The 20,004-nt window shown below is 49.9% G+C and overlaps 4 protein-coding genes across 4 annotated transcripts; 3 read left to right on the plus strand and 1 right to left on the minus strand.

Annotated features, from left to right (window-relative positions):
* Positions 1–3,124: 3,124 nt before the first annotated feature.
* BCR38DRAFT_349462 (uncharacterized protein) lies at positions 3,125–3,786 on the plus strand (the record flags this gene model as incomplete). The annotated part of the gene is made up of 3 exons (XM_040856496.1): positions 3,125–3,189; positions 3,246–3,458; positions 3,510–3,786. The coding sequence occupies 3 exons, from the start codon at positions 3,125–3,127 to the stop codon at positions 3,784–3,786; spliced, it is 555 nt and encodes a 184-aa protein (XP_040713227.1).
* Positions 3,787–5,443: 1,657 nt separating this feature from the next.
* Positions 5,444–8,273, plus strand: BCR38DRAFT_412097 (kinase-like domain-containing protein; the record flags this gene model as incomplete). Its single annotated transcript, XM_040858648.1, has 6 exons — positions 5,444–5,892; positions 5,983–6,079; positions 6,131–6,910; positions 7,126–7,486; positions 7,532–7,696; positions 7,909–8,273. 6 exons carry the CDS (start codon positions 5,444–5,446, stop codon positions 8,271–8,273), a joined length of 2,217 nt encoding a protein of 738 aa, XP_040713228.1.
* Positions 8,274–10,949: 2,676 nt separating this feature from the next.
* On the plus strand, positions 10,950–14,117 carry BCR38DRAFT_488061 (glycosyl hydrolase family 47-domain-containing protein; the record flags this gene model as incomplete). The annotated part of the gene is made up of 2 exons (XM_040864226.1): positions 10,950–13,732; positions 13,823–14,117. The coding sequence occupies 2 exons, from the start codon at positions 10,950–10,952 to the stop codon at positions 14,115–14,117; spliced, it is 3,078 nt and encodes a 1,025-aa protein (XP_040713229.1).
* Positions 14,118–16,904: 2,787 nt separating this feature from the next.
* BCR38DRAFT_459923 (Ca2+ regulator and membrane fusion protein Fig1-domain-containing protein) lies at positions 16,905–17,912 on the minus strand (the record flags this gene model as incomplete). Its single annotated transcript, XM_040862347.1, has 4 exons — positions 16,905–17,277; positions 17,353–17,680; positions 17,750–17,818; positions 17,882–17,912. 4 exons carry the CDS (start codon positions 17,910–17,912, stop codon positions 16,905–16,907), a joined length of 801 nt encoding a protein of 266 aa, XP_040713230.1.
* Positions 17,913–20,004: the final 2,092 nt, after the last annotated feature.

Raw genomic sequence — 20,004 nt, forward strand, 5'->3', positions numbered from 1 at the left:
TATATTGTTGTCAGTATGTGGTGGTGTGTAGTCGACTCCGACGTCTAATAGTAAAGATGAATAATACGACGGAGAACTGGCTGGCTGGTGGATGCTGCATAGCAAAACTCAAACTTGAATAAGTGTGACGAACGGTACATGTTTATAGCCCCAAACTCTAGACTGACGGCGAGTCGCACTCTAATTATTTATAGTATTCCTGTTCAGGCAGTGCAGCGCAGTGCAGTGACGCCCTTATCGACATCTCCGTGCATTGTTTGTGTTGCGTGGTTACCTACGACAGCCAAGTGGTAGCCAAGCGGCCAAGGGAACATGATGTGCCCAGATCTTCAGAAACTTCCATTAACCGGGCCATCGCGATTGGTTGTTTGTATCTTCTATGCATTTCTGAGCAGCGGGTCTCGGATATGCTGTGTAGCCAAGCCGAGTGCGCAAGTGGTGGCACTCGAATCGTACGCCGAGACGGCCAAGGCTTTTAATACCGGCGCCGAGAACGCCGAGACCGCCCAGCCAAACTCCCCGGGGCTAAGTGCTAATGATCGGCGGGCTAGCGCTGTGATGGTATATAAAGTGGATCGGTTGTTGCACTCGAGTGCTGATTGGTATACCACGGTGGGTGTGCGTGTTGCGATTCTATTAAGTATATTATGTTTTGGGGCTGTGGACTGTTTTGGTTTAACAGGTTCTATTACAACGTATACCAGGTAAATAAAACACCCCCTGTATGTCTTCAGTTCCTACGGGACTGGCAGCTGGCAGGTCAAAAGTCGTGTATAGCTGGCCGGTGCAACTACCTGACGGGTGTTTTGTGCGGCCTCCTACCTCGTATGCTGGGGTTTGAATTGAGGAAGATTTTAATTGGCTTTACTCGAGGCAGTCATAATAAGCACTACTGATAATGATGAGGCGAAGAGAAAGAGAGTTGTTTCATTTTTGGGGTAGGCTATTTGCGATTCGTTTCGTGTATTGCTATTAGGCTGTTATTAAATATCCAATTTGACACTTAGCATTACATGATTGCTTGCCATTTTTACTCAGGCTCATCTCAGGCTGGCTCAGGCTAGCTCATCCTGCTCGCCCGCCATCACTGCGATTTCGGAGCAGCCTGCGAACAGCAGCAAGTGTATCCGAAGATCCACAAGAAATCCCAGGGATCCAAGGGCAAATACCGAGGCTTCGACTCCTTGCGTATTATGTGCCTTGCTAGCATTTGAATAAAAGTTGAATTTGTTGCAGCTGAAGCTGAGGATCCATAAGTGAAAGTATGCTGTTTTCCTTAACGAAGATGCTAGTCTTGCCAGTTATTGGTCATTAATTGTGCTTAAAACATGACTTTCCGGTTAAAGGCGATCACCTTTTACTTACGTTCGTTTATTCGTCACTTTATGATAAATCTTTGCGTAATGAGTTCCCCGAAGAAATCAAGGGGTCAGCTCAAGGTTAATTTAGGTCAGGCGATCGACTTAGTAGTTCTAAACAGACTCTTAGAGAGGTTGTTGGACCTTCAAGGCTACTACATCAAGACTGCCAGTCTTGGAAGGACATATGGCCACGCACCGTACGTTATGGGCCAATATGACCACCACTCATCGAACCACACAAGTCCTGCCTGTGGGACAGGCATCAGTCATTGCTGTCTATATGAGACCAGAGATCACGACACTTTCAATACAAGTGTTGCCACGGTGGTAGTGATGCTAACGACGCTGAGCCCGTATGCAATTAAACTAAGTACGCCTATCTATGAGATATGCAACATAGCAAGTACAAGCGTCATATGTCCGAATGTAAAAAACCATGACGCTTTATTTAGTGTCCCAGGGTACTCTTGTGATATTAGGTATAGCCACATGTCTGTGCGCTTTACAAGGATAGATGCTATCACATAGAACTATTCGTACATAATACAGTAAAGACAGAGAACCTACCTACTATTTCTACTTTTTTGGGCCGAAATACTGCAAAGGAAGTAAATAGCGTCCGGATGTTGAACGATCAGCTGGCAGGTAGTGTCCTAATGTATTTGCGTAGGACGGCCAGGGTCTTTACCAGAGATGTCCCTAGGCCTGTCACAGTAAGTCTCAAGTCTCTTTCCAGCGGTGCCAGGGTTCTTAAGAGGTTATCTTGGGTATTCTTGAAGCATTAGCTGCTCTCCATTAACCTACACGTAGATTTGCATCATGTCACACTGAGACCCTTGAATGCGGCGTTCGTTGCAATTAGGGTATTTCTGGGTGACCACACTTCTCCTGGCACCCTGGTATATACGCACGCTATTTGACTGCTGACCAACACAATATCACTCATCCGTTGTCTTGTTACCTATTCTTCGACCCGTCTGCGAAGTCAGATTGGTTCTAGGCGAGAAAACAGCAACATCTTGGTCGAAGAAACCAGCCAAAAAGGCCAATGAGGCAGTGATTGTTTTTCCATCTAGTATTCAAGAGGTGAAGACTCTTGTGTGGAAGAGAAAGTAAAGGTGGTGGAAACAGTCTTTGTGTGTGACTGCGGCCTGCCATCGGACGTACGTGTTGACGTGGTCGGCGAACTTTTGGGGCGCCTTGATGCGCGTCTGTGCCTCGAGCTTGCTGTGGATCGGGACGCCGACTTTTTTAAGGGCGTTTCTCATTCCATAGCGGGCCGTACACGTAAGTAAGCTAGCCATTTGCATAAGACTTCTCTAACAGGTCGACGTGTTTTCTGCAGTCAATGAACCAGCAAGCTCCATACTGCCTGCTCTGCGCTCTTCCGTCATCTTTCTCTTCTAGGACGCAAGCTTCCCGCAAAAGGACTAAAAACATTGGATCCCTCATTCGATAGCCCTGTATCTCTGCAACTGTTATTGGTTGTTTCCGCAGCGTAGCCTGCAACCTGATAAGCAGGTTGAGCCCAACCATATCGCTGTTAACCAATGTCGTCTTCTACCCCGCATCGTTGACCTTTATAAAGTTGAACACATCCAGACCCGGACGTTGTTTTCTGGAGTCTGCCTTGATGAACTTGACCTTTCTTTCTTTGAACTTCTTACGCTCAACCGGTTTATTTCACGTACGGTGCGGACCATTGCGTTTTTCCGACTTGTTAGTATTTTTGGTGACTTTGCAGAATGGCATCACGAACTCGAATGAATAAGGAGTATTACGCTGTCTTCAGAGGGCGTGTCAACGAACCCACAATTTTTTCGTCCTGGTAATTACCTCCAGATGTGAAGGTGAGAAATTGACTGACTGCTTTCTTTCTGCTAGGGGGGATGCTCATCCACGGGTGACTGGATGCATCTCCATACATAAGAGCTTTTTTACGATTGAAGATGCACGGAAATATATGAGCGAGAGGGGAGTTACGGCCCCGAAAGAGATTTTGAAGCCTGGAGCAGGAGATACTAGTCCACTGCTACATAGCGAGGCCTTCTACGCTGTTGCGCACGGTAAACGAACTGGTATATTATCGTACTGGTAGTATGAGTTTCCAACCTTGGGTGGTCGTTGGAGATTACTTACGAGTTGCAGTGGGACAATAGGCTCAGAACCAGAGGTTAAAGAGATTTCCGGTGCTTGTCATAAGCGGTTCAAAACACGTGCTCAAGCAGAAGCTTTTATTGAGGATTGGAAAGAATCTTATGCCGATGTGTGGCGGAGAGCGATTAAGGAAGGGTTGGATAAAGACCGCAGGCCTCACGATATGAAGGTAAAAGTTAAAGGCATACTACGTGCGATTGATAGGGATACCGAAGGCACAGATGATTTGGATAAAGTGAAGTTGGATAAGCTAAGTTTAACTGAGTAGTTCCGACGATGAACTCCCGAATACACGAGGACTGGGCCCCTGCTTCTCTTAAGCACCTCATCACAATTGGAGATGAAAGCAGTGGCGTACTCCCGGACAGTCTTTTTAAAACGGCCAGCATGAAGCCCACGAGACAAATTAATCATCGAATCCAAGATGGATTTTTGTAGTGAAGAGGCTAATAACAGGTATAACGTATAGCCATTTGTCAAACCATCCTGATCTTAAGTCTTGGCATTAACCTTGCACAGTTCTTCCATGATATATTCCTTTGCTTGCGGTGCAGTGTCCCGAATAGCACGCCCGGAGGATGTTCGAAGCAAGAAGTTCGAGCTTCTCATACGTAACTGCCAATGCGACCACATACTGCCAGAGTGGGCCCACCTGCCGTTTAATGGGGTGGCCCGAAAGTCTTCTGGCTTAGCTTGATGATCTTCTGGTGCTATTCACGTGTCTGGTCCCTTGCGTTTCCGTGGACGCTCGAGGTCAGCAAGTTCCTGGACGAAGTGAGTCATGGTCATCATGTTGCATATTATGAATAGATTTGGCCCCCAATTAATGTGCACAAGGCAGAAAGGTTAAGGCTGGTGGGAGACGAAGCATGCTTGTGACACGGCATTGGTTCTGGTACGTCCACGTCTCACCTGCAGTAACATGTTGGCGAGGCTTAGTGGGCACAGCCGCGAACTCCGCTCTTCAAAGTCGTATCATCTATTTTGCACATATTTTGTTGAAATGGAAGACACGTAGGCATAGTTGTTCCGATCTTTTATTGAAAGGTTGAGGTATATACTGTTTCTCTATCCTCTTCGTCCGTTGACCCCCTTCGTACGCCATTGAATCTCGAATTCTGACGATGCCACTTTGCCCGCTTTGTTCAAACCTTGATTTGGCTCTGTCTCTGAAACCCCAGTAAACGACCGGTTTCAATTACTTGAAACCGCGTACCCAGACCATTCTCTGTTTTCTTATGTCTCACTAGGTTACAATCTTCGCCAGACCGAGAGCAATCTCACTGTTGGATTGTGGGCAAATGGTCTTGTATTGAAGATTTCATGATCTGTGGAGAGTCCTGAGAGAATTGAACGGCGAATATAAGGGCCTTATGTAGACAGGAATGAACGATGCCTGTTCCACAGGCAGGACTTTTGTGGTTCGATGGGCGTTGGTCATATTGGCCTATAACGTACGGTACGCGACCATATGTCCTTCCAAGACTGGCAGTCTTGGTGTAGTAGCCTTAAAGGTCCAACACATCTCGTTTACTCGAAAATTAAAAGAAGACTTTCGATAGTATTCTATATCTAGACTAATAGTTAAACCGAGAGAATATATTAACTTATAGAGACATATCTACGGTATTCGTAAGCAATATGCTCATAGCGTAGCCTAAACTACTAAGAGATGTAGAGTTTACGATTAATTCCGCCCAAAATATAATAATAGGTATAAAGCTATTTAAAATATTACATTGAAACGGGGTCAGGCGGTCAGTAGGATATAGCCACCACCTAACACACTGAAAAGACGGTTCCGGCACCAACAGTTTTCAGTCATACAAGTAACAGACCTAGGTTTCAACTCCTCGTCTTTGTTGCCGATTAAGGGTTCCACTGTCTCTGGCAGTACCTCCGATAGAAGGTTAGACGAACCCCCAATGAGTCCTCCAGAGATACGAAATTACTTGAGCCTTGCAGATAGGGATGATGTGGTCATCGCACATTTACTCCGGGAAAAAATCAAGAGATCTCTAACACGCAGTTGTTGGGATAAGAAACCATACGTGCCTATCGACGTTATTATGGACATATTTCGACCAGCCATTATCAAACCATTGATAGACGAGATCAACGCGACGAAAAAGTATCGGTACATTGACGCAGTCCAAATTATGGGCAACAAAGATTCTGGATCTCGATACCGTATTCTAGGTATCCTCATCCAGATGCAGCAATTAGATCTTCTTCATCGCTTCATCGAAGAAGGAGTGTCGGATGACGATTTCCCGATCATAAACGAATCCGAGGATTTCGAAACCTGTATCACACGGAATGATAAGAAGAACACTACACTCTTACGGGATTGGGGCTCGAATAATTCGATTTTGTTAGACTAAATTCAGAGATGTTTCTTTGTCCCTTACTTCGACATCCAAGAGGACCAGCTATGTTTGCACAAATTTGATAAGCACGTCAGACTGCCCTGGTCGATATATCAGCGAATAGCAAGTGGGCTTGCCTATGTACACAAAGTGCAGATACATCCGAGCCATCATCATTACAAGAGCCCTCGTGTAAGTTCTCACAACACAACTCCTCAAGGTCTCAAACTAATGTCCATGAAGCCGACCGACTCATCGCCCTGTTTTGCTCTGAAAACGATCGAGGCGCCAGGTCAAAGGACCTTTGAGGAAGAACTTGAAGCTCTTATAAGATCCAGCGGACAGAAGCAAAAGGAGAAACACTTGATTAAGTTACTCCTGATGTTTAGTTGCGGAAATAAGTTCTATCTTATGTTCGACTGGGCAGATGGTAACCTCAAAAAGTTTTGGAAGAATAATACCTTCGACATAACCACCAAGAACACCAATTGGTTATTTACGCAGTTCCATGGCATTGTGAAGGCAGTCAGACGTATTCAGGGGCGCACAACGTGGCAGAAAAACCGGAGGTCTCTTCTCCCCAACTTCGAGCAAGATAAGGAGCGAGACTGGGGTCGTCACGGGGACATTAAACCGGAGAATATTCTCTGGTTCTCTCAGTACGACGATTATATCAATCACCTTGTGGTATCAGACCTTGGCCTGACTCGTTATCACACCCGTAAGACAAGACCGAATGTCCCTCTATCAAAAGTTCCGGGTTACACATCCGAGTATCGAGCACCTGAATTAGAGCTTCGTTCATGGATATCCCAGAAGTACGATATATGGTCGCTTGGTTGCGTCTACCTCGAGTTCTGTATATGGTATCTGCGAGGTAATTGTGGTGTGGGGCAATTTGGAGCACAGCATGTTGATGAAAAGGAATCCGATGTTCTAGGTTTGTACGAGGCAAGGTTTTTCAACATTGTCACCGTTTCAGATGGGGAAAAGGTAGCGCAAGTCAAAGAGTCGGTGGGTAAGGTATGGTCCCCCGCCCCTTCCCACCTTCCCCCCCCAAAAAAGCTTAACACTGTATTTATTTATTGTGGCGCACTCTTTACCCGTCCGGACTCCGCTCGCGTGACACTGCTGGACCAAGCTCACTACGATCCACTCAATCACTTTGAAGACTCCAACGCTCTATTATCATCATTGTCTTTTCAGGTTTCAGATATTCGTAGCTAACATTTTACAAGTGGATGAACGACCTCCGTAGATCGCACGGCTGTCCGGAGTCTATCCGGCAGATGTTGAACCTCATCCAGACCAAAATGCTGGTAGTGGACCCAGCAGAACGATGGGACATTGGGATGATATGTACTGAGATCTGGAACATAACAGAGCTTGCAGCGGAAGTGGACGATCTGTTACAATATGCAGAAGGCAACGCGGGTGCGACAGACCACGAAATTGTATCGTCGATCAAACGAGCGCGTCTGATGTCCATACATTCCAGCAATGGAGACCCCAAGGACGCAGCAGATCTCATGGAGGACATGAGTCCATTACGAAATTGGGGTCTTCAATCCGCTACTTTCAATGCGGAGCAGTTCGATGGTGAGTCGCAGCATACAGGTACACATTTATCAACAACTCCATCAGACTACGGCGACCGAGGCGACTCATTCTATCATGACTCTTCTAATACCACCACGACCACTCCGCTCTCTGGATCGACACAGGATTTGCCGAATGTTCTCATGTCAGAAATAGCTCGGCAAGGCGAGACACCGCCAACCTGGCCAGAGATGTCAGAGCTAGAGGGAGGTATTACTTCAAGGCAAGCAGGCTAGGGTAGGGGGAGACAATCAAAACAAGCAAACTCAACTCTTCATTCTGCCATGGCGGCACATTACAGACTCACTACGGTTGGGGGGTCGATGTCGATGCGATTCACAGGCTGAAGTAAAGCACTTCAGCAATTCGATATCCCTTATCCTTGTAGCACGTATATGTACTACAGCGTAATTTGCGATTAGCAGTACAGCAACCAAGGCAATGCCTGCCTATTCTGGTAACTCATCCATATCCGCCAATACACCTCAACAAGTCCCGTAAGGCCCTTGAAGTGGACTGTTACAGCGTGTTGGACCTTCAAGGCTGCTACATCAAGACTGCCAGTCCTGGAAGGACATATGGCCACGCACCGTACGTTATGGGCCAATATGACCACCATCCATCGAACCACACAAGTCCTGCCTGTGGGACAGGCATCAGTTATTCCTGTCTATATAAGGCCCTTATGGCCGCCGTTCACTTCGTCCATGACTCCCCAGAGATTATGACACTTTCAATACAAGACCTTTTGCCCACAATCCAACACAACGCGGAAGTTGATCGATGACGCAACAGCCAACTCAAAAAGCCTGGTAGCAAAGTCTTGGGTAGAGCGTCCCAAGTTCTCGCTGCAGCACTATTAAAATTCAATGTGTCTCTGCTCCCCCAGGATGGTCAATGACCTCCTATAGGAATAGAACCAGTTAATCCATTTGAATTACCATTACTTAATACAGTAATCTTGTTATCAAGTGGGGCTACTGTTACATATGCTCCCAAGAGCGCAAATACGCGACCAGGGCCTTGAAGTATATGACGACATTCAACGATCCCAGAGTACGTACTGTATCGGAGCGGATAGTATGGGGTAATTGGCTTGGCTGAAGATACCGGAAAGTCCGGTCAATTCGTATTTATAGCCAAGAAAACTCTAACGGAGCCGTTGGGCACCAAAAGACCCAGAAAAGTGCTAGTGCGGTCTGACAGACGTAGACTATGACTATGGGGTTGACCAACCCAGCAAAGGCTAGATCCGTAACCCTCATCTCGATCTTCCTTAATTGGGCAGCACCTAATATAACGCGACTCTAAACACTGTTGTATACATCTTACATATCACATTGCGCATAGCTAATTGCCTTGCGCCAGTTGGTTGAAAGCAAAATGAAAGGATGGATAGAGTCATCACCAATCAGCCTGGAAGTGTTGCGGCGCACTAGTTCTGTCTTGGTAACCCTGGGACCATTATTTATGTCGTCACTGTGAACTTCGTCTTCTTATCCTGGTCGCATTGCACAACTTGGACCTAACCCAAGTTGAGAGCCCAAGAGCCCGTGCTCCGTTGGAGACTAGTCGTCGACCAAGCAAAGACTGCGTTGCTATATATGGCTCGATCCCGTCTTCTTGTGGAATGATGTAGCAGTTGTTGCTATTGTTAAGGGCTCCTGGTAGTTGATGCTAATATTGAGTAAAGGACTGAGCAGCCTCGCGCGAGGGAAGGCCAGTGAGATTGTAAATGCCATATGAAAGCTTTGAAAACTTGCTGTAAGTAACGGAAGAGCTCCAACGCAATATGTGTGCATGTTTTTGGGTCAAGATGATGAAATGGAACACTTGCTGCAGGGATGCAATCGATAGAGAAATGGACGAATACTACTTAGCTGATAGCATGAAAAAGGGGCCCCGGTTTACTTGAGCTGGGGGGATCTTTGGCCGTTCAAGCCACGTCTTGTTCAAGCCACGTCTTGTCTTAGCAACTGGAACGATAGTTGATGAGCCTAAGAACATTGATGTGATAGGTCGCGTGGTATAGTGGAATCGTGATAGATCCGGTAACCGATGCGTGTCAGCGTCCTCGGCAGGCCCACATAAATCTGCGACAGACGATTACCAACTCCGAACCACTCTCTCGTCGACGCTTAGCAGAACAAAAACACTTTAGAGAAAGGATTGGAATACTTTGCGTGGCCAACCGGCTCTTTCTTTGGTTCTGCGTAGTGCGTAGGCGTACTCGATGCGGAAATCATTTCTTGTTCATAAACCACAACGGGCAATCTATTTTCTCTCTTCTTTTGCAGGGGTTAGGATACGAAGCGCTTTCGAGCGGTATTGCGATGTTCGACCATTGAACTTCACTCCGGGTGCAACCTTCCCAAACTGGCAGTGGCAGACTTCAGGCGCTAGATCAGGCCAAATGCTTGGATCTGGTTGCACGCGACGACTTGCCGAGGTTCGAGCAGTATTGTACAGTAGATCTGGCCACGTTGCGTTGGGGTAAATAGGTAGAATGCAGGTTGGCAATATCGGTTTCATGGTGCGGCATTGTGAGTGTTACCGCTTCATTGAGCAAACCAATATGTGCTTATCGTTTCTCGGGGTCTGGGGAGACCCTGAAAGACCACCTGGCGCACAGGGAAGTTCGATGTACGGGGAAAATGACAGCACACCGCGTTCAAGGACCCTGGTGGGCCGGTTCATGCTTAAATGGATAGCGGCTGTGGTCAGTGGATCCGGCAGGGGCCCTCAGCCAACAACCCCTCGAACCTAGCCCCTCATCAGTACTATGTACACAGGTAACGATGAGTTGCCCCTTTGGGCAAGCCCCTGGACAGAGAAGTCCAATTGTGATGGCTAGTGGTGGCACATTGCAACAGTGCCAGCAGACGGCTGCCCAGTTGCTGGCTCAACAGGATGATTTGAGTGCGGCTGTGTTGGAGTCTGAGCTTCGAAATGTCATCAATGGCCGACAGCTCCCACGGCTAGACCCTCTGCCGACCGTGAGACATTGCCGAGGCCTGGGTAGGTGCGCTCCAACACCGCTCCGTGATTGCCAGATTGGTTTTCTGTGCTTCGTGCCAAGGCCGACCCTCCAGGACAACACCTTGTGGCTGGCTTTCGCGAAATGGCCAAGACGCACGTTCAAGCTTGGCTTGGCCACCAACTGATCGACGGCAAATCTCGCCGTCTCTCTTCTGCTCTGGTTGATTGTTTCTTCCCGCGCTTTGGATATTCCCGTCCGTCATCCCAAGTTTGCTGCGTTTCAATTGTTTCTTGGACTCGTCCGATTGACAACTTTGAAGCTGTTTCGCCTCTGCTCGGGTGCCCGACCCGTGCTATCTTGCACATCGACAATAAAGTCTGGCTGCTTTCTGCGCCTCAGCTTTGCCCGTCAACCCCATTTCTCCGGGTGGAAAACGACATGCTAGAATATTCACTCCTTAAGTATCGCGACCACTGAGCCACGATGCTTCGAATTCGCAGATACCGGTACTTTGTGGTTTTTGCCGCCCTCGTACTGTTCCTTCTCTATCGCGTCACCAAGGACAGCGAGCAGTGGGAAGGCCTCAGCACCCCTCTTCCGTTCACACCCATCAACAAGTCGCCGCCAGAAGTCGGACATGCCGGTGCCCCGAGCAGGGCCGACACAGCTGTGTCGCAAGACGACGTTGCGGGCAGCCGGTCGGCGCCGCTCTACCAAGATGCGCGCGGAGAGGAACAAGCCCCCATCAAGATCCCCAACCTGAAATCAGCCCCGGACATTAAACCGGGCAAATATGACTTACCCACCACGACGAAACCCCCCATCAAGGCAACTCAAGAGGTTACCCAAAACACCGAAGCCTCCAAGACCACAGAGGCACCTGTGATCGACATCCCCGATAGGAAGACGCCGCACGACGAGTGGAACAACAATGGGAAACACAATCACAACCCTCCAGCTGGTCGCGAGGGCAGGATGTCGACGTCGACCACCACCACCATCCACTGGAGCAAGCAGCCCGAGCACTTCCCCGTCTTCTCCGACTCCATCATCCCCCTGCCAACCGGGAAGCCGAAGTCGGTACCCAAGATACAACACGCCTTCCACGAAGAGACGGCAGAGGCGCGCCAGAAGCGCATCCATCGCCTCAACAAAGTCAAGGCGGAGATGGAGCGAGCCTGGACCGGATACAAGACGTATGCTTGGATGCATGATGAGCTGTCGCCCGTAACCAAGAAGTCGCGCGACCCATTTTGTGGATGGGCTGCTACTCTCGTCGATTCGCTAGATACGTTGTGGATCATGGGCATGAAGGACGAGTTTGAGGAAGCCGTCAAGGCTGTCGCCAACATCGACTTCACGTACTCGCCTCAACGCGCCGAGATTCCTGTTTTCGAGACGACGATTCGATACCTCGGTGGGTTGCTGGGCGCATACGATGTCAGTGGGGGCAAAGCAGGCGGATACAATATCCTGCTCGACAAGGCGGTCGAGCTCGCTGAAATCCTCATGGGCGTCTTTGATACGCCAAACCGCATGCCTGTGCTGTATTACCATTGGAAGCCGGCTCATGCGTCACAGCCAAAGCGCGCGGAGACCGGAATCAGTATAGCAGAGCTTGGTTCTCTCGCCATGGAGTTCACACGCCTGGCCCAGGTGACCCAGGAGGATAAGTACTATGATGCTGTTGCGCGCATCACCGATGCTTTTGAGGATTGGCAGAATCGGGGAACCTCGATCCCCGGCATATTCCCTGAGCGGGTTGATGCCACTGGCTGCAACCGGACTGCGGCTGCAGACGCAGCTGCGGAGCTTGCTAAAGCGGTCATCGACCAACCCCAGGGTGCCTTGGATACACCCGAGGGCTACACGGGTCGGGAGTACAGCTCGAGACCAAGCAAGTCTAAGACCTCACCCGCCCACGCGTCGGATTCCGAGTTTGTAGTCGTACCGGGCGAAAAGGAAGGCCGGCCTAGCAAAGGCGAGTTCCATGCTTTGGATCGTCGATCGGGACCGGTCGAAATGGCACAAGATGCGCCGTCCGCCGAAAAACCGAATGATTCTTCGTTCGCAGAGAAAAAGCTTCAATCGAAGAAGCCTAAAGGTCCCGCACCCCCTGAGATCTATCAAAAAATGATGAGAAATCAACAAACGAGCGAGCCATTCAACATCGAGGAGTTCGGCACCGATTACTGCTTCCCGCAAGGTTTGGCTCCAGCGGCATGGGGATCGGAAAGCTACAGCATGGGCGGCAGTCAGGATTCGACTTACGAGTACTTCCCTAAGCAGTTCCTACTGCTGGGCGGACTCGAGCCGAAGTACAAGTCGATGCACTTGAAGGTGGCCGATGCTGTCAAGAAATGGCTTCTCTATCGGCCCATGGTTCCCGGCGACCGAGACATCCTCTTCAGTGCGAAGCTTAGTACGCGCGGACATCCTGAAAAAGACGTTACGACCCAGTTTGAGGTTACACACCTTACTTGCTTCATTGGCGGCATGTTTGGCATGGCGGGCAAGATATTCGAGGATACTGTTGATGTCGAGATTGGGAAGAAATTGACGGATGGCTGTGTCTGGGCGTACGAGAGCATGCCGACCGGCATCATGCCCGAGGGCGCATCAGTCGTACCTTGTTCAAATGTGCATGACTGCCATTGGAACGAAACTGTGTGGCAGCAGTATCTGGACCCCTTGTGGGATACCAGGGATTTGCAGATTCAGGATTTCGAGCTGCGACAAGCAGAACTGAAGAAGCTGAAGGCCGAGATGAAGCAAGACGAGTTGCGTAGAGAGGTGAAGGCGAAGACTTTTGTTGAGGAGGATGAGGAGGAGGAAGCCAGGAGGTCTTGGAAAGCCACCGTCGTTGCCGATGAGTCCGTCGACAGCGCTGCTGGGTATCAGGCCAAGAAGCAGAAAGGCGAAAGTGCGGGGACACCAAATCTCAGGAAGCGCAAGATGAATCCAATCACGGACGACGATGGAGTCGAGACGAGCTCGAACGACAATCTGCCGCCGAATAAGAAGATCTCGTACCAGGAGGATGAAGATGTTTCGACGAGGGCAGGGTCTGACAAGATCGGCCAGCATCTCCAAGGCGAGCTCAAACTCGGTGCTGCCCAGATCCCTTTGACGGATGCTGATGATACGGCTGTGGTGCCGGAGCCCGCGAGGCCGCTTTCGCACGAGGAGTATGTCGAGAATCGCCTTAAGACCGAGAAGCTACCACCTGGCTTCGTAAGCATCAACCATAGGCGTTATATCCTCAGGTGAGCCCTTCCACCTTGCGCGATTACTTTTTTTTTCTTTTCTTCTTTTTTTTAATATTATTCAACTCGAGCTAACGTGCATTTTCGCAGACCCGAAGCGATCGAATCCGTGTGGTACATGTACCGCATCACCGGTGACACCAAGTGGCAAGAAAAGGGTTGGAGGATGTTCGAGGCCATCATCTCGGCGACACAGACGGAAGCCGGCCACAGCGCCATCAACGATGTGCTGACTCCAAACTCGGACCAAGTCAACGAGATGGAGAGCTTCTGGCTCGCAGAGACGTTGAAGTACTTTTACCTCTTATACAGCGCGCCGGATGTGATCAGTCTAGACGAGTGGGTGTTGAATACTGAGGCACATCCTTTCAAGCGGCCGACGTGATCGCATCGTGTTTTCAAGCAGCATTGGGACATGACTTATATCGAATGGGAATGGCGTTTCTGGCGCTAGAAGATGGATGAGCACGATGGGAGTGAAGTTGAATCTAGTAAAGTAATACATTTATAATCTAACGGTTCGCTGTTGGCGCTTTTTTATTCCTGGCGATGTGGGTGGTCGTCGAGCCCGACGGTCGCTTAGAGTCCAATCCTTGCATGTGAGAGAGTGGACAGGGGGGAGTCGTCGTCATCATCATGCCGGACCGGGGTCTTCGTTCGTCGAGTCTGGGGTCGAACTTAGGCGGCAGGCATGTGTATATCTATGGATTACGACACATCTTTATTTTGACGGCAATCTGATGGTCGATCGAATTGGTTGCGAAACTTGGCCGGACGGATCCCGCCAAAACAGCATTGAAGGCGGGATTCCCCGGAGAGGTCGGCTTACAACAACACCTCGAGCTGATTGTACAAATGCAGCGATCGCTTGTCCGACCCGTAGGGGTTTTCTACTTACGGAAGGGAAGCGAGCTCACGTTTTCATGAAGTGAACCCTTCCTTGCTAGAAGTTTACTGATTAATATTCTGTAGAGCCCTGCCTTGAGACAGTATCGGGACCGGACAGCCCTACGTTACGGCGAAGCAAGCATCCCTATAAAGTCTCAGAACCTGGTTTGTCAACTCGCCTGCGTTATGTGAATTGCATGTTTATGTTGCGAGAGTGGACCGAGTCAATTTGCCGTCCTCCGCATTCCGGTGCTGGGCACTTGGACTCCCCAGAAGAAGACTTCCATCACACTCGCCGCCGCCACAATGGTACCACCATAGTTGCTATTTATGACGATGCAAAACAATTACGGCAATCGTCCTCCCCAAGCTGTCCACCTGGTCGCCTAGCATCCCTCACATGTCTCGTACCGTTTTCAATAGGGAGGACGGCATAGCTGACAGCAGCACCCTGGTTGTCCTTGTGAGCCTGGAAAACGCCAGACAGTCCGGTTTCCGGTCTTGATGTTCATAATTAAACGAAGCCATTTCTTCACACAATACCAAGGGAAGAGTCCTAGAGCTTGTTGAACTGAATCGGCAATCATGAGGTGAAATAACTGAGACTCCAGACTGTCAGGGCCAGATCGAGCTGCAGGAGAGAGGGTTTGAGATACGAGTTTGAGGAGGACGGTGCTATAAAATCAGAGGCCTGGTCACTTTTAGCTGCCTACATTGGGGCCTGTTCTTGCCAGAGTGGCTCTTTACTGTAGAAGGGATATCGGTTGTTCGAACTAGGAGGAGAGGGATGTATGGACTCAGCATAACGGGCATCAAGAAGCAAGGCTGCCTGCCATGCCTGCTCGTCATCAACATTGGGGAGGAGGGCGTATAGCGACGAATAGCTGGTATATTGAGCTGTATAAATGGCAAGTAATATCAAGAGTGAGCGAGGCGAAAATAAACAAATGATTGCATTGATTCAACCTCGGGCGAAGTACCGTAGGACAGTAGTCGAAGGGTTCTTGGAAGTCCGACTGGTTGAGCCAGTATACATGCTTATGCTTGCACCATAATTCGCTCCGATGAGGCGAATTAGGTTTCAGATAAATGAATACGCAGGGACAGTGATGTCTGTTCTGTATTGGTCTCCTAAAAGCATTGTTTCTGGACTATTGGGGAATGCCAGCAACCCAGTCGGGCAATTTTGAGTCCAATCTCTCGATGGGATGAGATGCGGAGTAGCGCTGTCAAGTATCAAATCTAATTATGCCATCGCACCAGAAGTCGATTTAACAGCAACCTTGAAGGCCAGAAGTTGCACGCGTTTGAATTAAGTAACCCGGGTGACATGAAACTTGAGTAAGTGTCTACGCTGGTGGCAGCTGTGGGCGCATAGAGCCTGGTGGTGAAGTCGCTTTGACAAGCGACGCAGCGGGAGGGCTTCTGTCCAGCCGCACGAAAATCATAGTGCGGTGGGATATCAGGTAACATAGTACAGGTTGACATCGCCCGAGACAAGATCGAGAAGCACGTATGGGATGCGACGTTGTACTGGTCGTCACATCATTTCAGCACTTTCCTCGGAACTCTGGCATTGTCTCCAATACACCTTTTATTCTGACATTGAATTATATCTACCCTAGGCAATTCCGCTTGCTTCCTTGCTTGTCACATCCCCTTAGTCTGGCCATCCCAGACCCATCATCCGTGCGCAGACACTGGCTTGCTAACGAGTTCTCGACGACCAGTTCCCTCGTTATTCGCTATTCGTATTCTTTGGTATATCCTTCATCTTGAGCGGGCGCAACCACCACTCGGCGATCCAGGCTCCAATCCATTTTTCCCATACCGCGTCGATTCTTGGGTTTCTCTTCATGCCACACTCCTCTCCTCCCCCTCTTCACCCGACAAAAAGCACACGATATATCCAATCGACGCAAAAACTGTGTTGAGGGGGGGCAAAAAAAAATATGTAAAAACATTTGTAGTGTGAAAATCCGTCTCGCTAACTCCGGTCCCAAATGCAGGTGTCAACGGCAATAATCATCTCATCCCGTGGACGGTCGACAGTCGATCTTGAGATCAGATCATGCGAGATTACCATGCCAATGTTCATGCCGTTCCTTTCCTTCTTCATATACACTTTGTTCGTCGTCTATATTTCGTCTCGTCCTCCCAAACCCATGATCATTCGCATTTTTCCTCCTTATTCATTACGCCGCGTTGCGATCTTGTTCCGTTCGTCGTGACGACATCCCTCATCCACGTGATGGCGGGCGTGATTCCTCTCTCTCGATCAGGGTTAATCCGCCAGTTGCGTCAAGACTCGTATACTGAGAATCATGACGAGCAGACCGATTGTGACTATGATCAGCAATGCGAAGCTGAACCAGCCCATTACCATGGCGCTCGTGCCCACCCCCGACAAGACACTACCATTGCCGAAATCCTGCGCTATGATACTCGCTGCGACGGATGCTGTATGTTGCCACAATACCGAGACGAGCACGAAGATGGAGGCAATGAAGATAATTGCCAGTGCGACCTGTGACACGGGTCGAGATGGGAACGGCTTGATCTCGCGCTCGGAGCCTTCCGAGTCCTCCTCCTCGTGCCAACCGGGGAAGGTGGCGAGCAGCAGGAAGCAGATGAAGGCAAATATGATGGCGATGATGCTGTTGCGCATTGTTAGCAGTTGTTCATCTCCGGCGTCAACTGCGCTGTGAAGGTGAAGCGTTGGGACGACTTACATCAAGTAGGGGAAAACAATCATATCCTTGAATTGACTCGCTAACCAGATGAGGTTCAGCGGGTCTTGGTCGACAGACACCTCGTTCGCAAGGGCCGTGGCATTGTTGCTGCACAGCCAGGAGCCTCCATCCGGGTTGACGCAGATACCAAAGTAGCCGACGCGCGCTTGGAGACGTGCATCGCCGGCAATGTTCTTGATGGCCTGGTTCACATTGTAATCGACTTGGGCCGTGTCCGGGACGGCCGTGTAGTCTTGGTAATAGAGTGACAGGAGGAAAATGTCAGGTATCAGCGGCGATGATGACGAGCAGCCTGCTAATAGAAGGGCTGGAGAAGGCGCGACGTTAGTCAACGATCCATCGGCAATGTTGGGATGGAATGGCAACCGATACATACATAACAGGATGATGGCAACTGCGATGAGTATCATCAACACATGGTGGTATCCCAGGAACGGTATGAACCCTGCGGAGAACGGTCAGCAGGTGGTCGACGAGCGCAGGTCTCAGAGCATGGTGTTCTACTCACGGTACCAGCCGACTTGGAATCGTTCGGCCATTGTGAGAGCTTTATTCTTCCTACCACAGTCTCAGTTTCTGAGAAGTGTCGAAATGCCGCTCCCGTCCTCCGTGCTTCGGAGGGACGGTCGGGCTCGAAAGACGCGGGCAGCAGCGCTGGGATGAGGCCGAGGGGAGTCTCTGTCGATGACGGTAGAACACGGCAGCGACAGCGGCAAGATCTCGGAATGCCGCGCTTCAGTAGTGGAAAACTGCAGGTCGCGACACGCCCTTCAAGACTGGAGAGATGGAGGAGCAGGTGCGCTGGCGAACCTCGTCGATTACGTCGTGCCTAACTGTTAGAGTAACTGCGAGTCACAACGGGTGTAATTGGGAGCGAGCGGAGTGTGGGTGGGTGTGTGTGTAAGTAGGTTTGGGTAAAATGCAGAGTGAAAATGCAGAGAGAGCGTGGTGGATGGTGAAGGTGGTGACAGTATTGTGTGTGGGTGGTACTGTTCGAGGAGGACTTAGACAGATTAGAACCTCTTCCTCCAACAAATCGACTCGAAGATAGAATGTCGCTGAGGACTCGGGTGGCAGGTTCTATGCTTCGCGCGGGTTTCGTTTGGTGAAGATCTGGACTGAATTATCGGGTGGTTGGTATTGCAGGACAATGATTCCAAGTTGCGTTGCAGAGCGGTGCAGAAGTTCCTGAGGGCCACAGAAAAGAGTATGCGATTGGTCTAGCCTCCCGAATTACCAAGCGATTGGTGACGAGATGGTCTCCCAGCCATCATTTTTCTGTTGACTATCGGGGCCGTGGTTGCTAGGAGACAGCTGGAGATCCACAGTGCGTGCCCTTCTACAGCATGATTGGCAGCCCGCAGCAGGGGCTTGTGTGGTCCCTGCGCTAGCGCTCATCAACCCCTGTAGAACCGGATCTAGCGCCTCCCAGCCCCGTTTGCTGTCCTGCGCTACGCAGGGCCTCAGCTGCAATGACGTGGGGTTTCACGTTCTGGTGCAACCCGCGACTTTGGCAAGGCAACCACCACCCACTACCCAGTGCTGTCCCCAAATATTCCCGAGTATGGGTTTCCCTTTTTCCCTATATGTTGCTCTCTTATTGCCCATGCTGCCAAGTGCTTGTCGTGTTGTCTTCCTGTTGGGCACTGATTCCTGCGCCAATTGAAGCCGTTATCCGAGCCGCACCGATACGAGCCCCGGCTTGTCCCCGCAACGACGTGGTAGTCATCCGGTATTATTTGCCTCTTTTGCACTGAAAATCAAGGCCGACTCCGCGGTTTGAAGTGCTTGGACGATCGAGCCTCCGGTGCTGTTGTAAGGAGTTTCATCTATGCCTCGGCATAGGCAGACGTCCTTTTGCAGTGTGCATCGCCACCGGGAGTATGGCAGGGTCTGTCCCCTAGCATAATTCGTTCGGTTCCGTTAATGACTTCAGCAAAAACACGGCGCCGGAGACGCCTTCTTGAGAATAGATCTGGGTAATGTCAAAGCGGCATGAACAGCCACCTTCATCCTGCTGACTATCGATCACTCACACCAGGGTGGTCCTAACCAGGTGGTGATAGTACCCGTGCGAGGCTCTGATTATGTCTACCGTTGCCCTCCGAGCACCACCTTCAAGTCCTTAATATTCTGTCTTCAATTGATCGATCCTCGCCATTGCCATGCAGCATCGAGACCACTGATCTTTATGGGTCAGACACTCTTTACGAGTCGGCGTCTTGTACGTGAGGCGAACTCGTCTGTACAGAGCTTTTGATTGTCGACGGTAACTGTCTTGTACATCAACTGACACTGGCCTGCATTTGTGCTCTCGCTCCATTGACAAAGGATGTTGATATGGTGGACACCTCAGATGCTTCATCAGGACTGCGTTTCGTCAAAACTATAACCGATTACTCGTTGAATACAAAACAAGTCTATCTTGACCTCGCGGAGCAGGTGGCCAGCAAGAGACCCGTGCGCGGCATCCTGCCCAAAGTGGCCATCATGGTGTCCCAACTGGACCTGACCAATGACCAATCGGCCCCTGGTACCGGAAGACGCCTTTTATGTCGAGAATGTCAGAGGGTTCTTGGATGACCGGCCTTGGCCTTTCAGTGTGGCAATTCAACCTCTCCTCCTGTTGGT

This window comes from Pseudomassariella vexata (assembly GCF_002105095.1).
Source record: "Pseudomassariella vexata strain CBS 129021 chromosome Unknown BCR38scaffold_11, whole genome shotgun sequence".
Classification (NCBI taxonomy): Eukaryota; Fungi; Ascomycota; class Sordariomycetes; order Amphisphaeriales; family Pseudomassariaceae; genus Pseudomassariella; species Pseudomassariella vexata.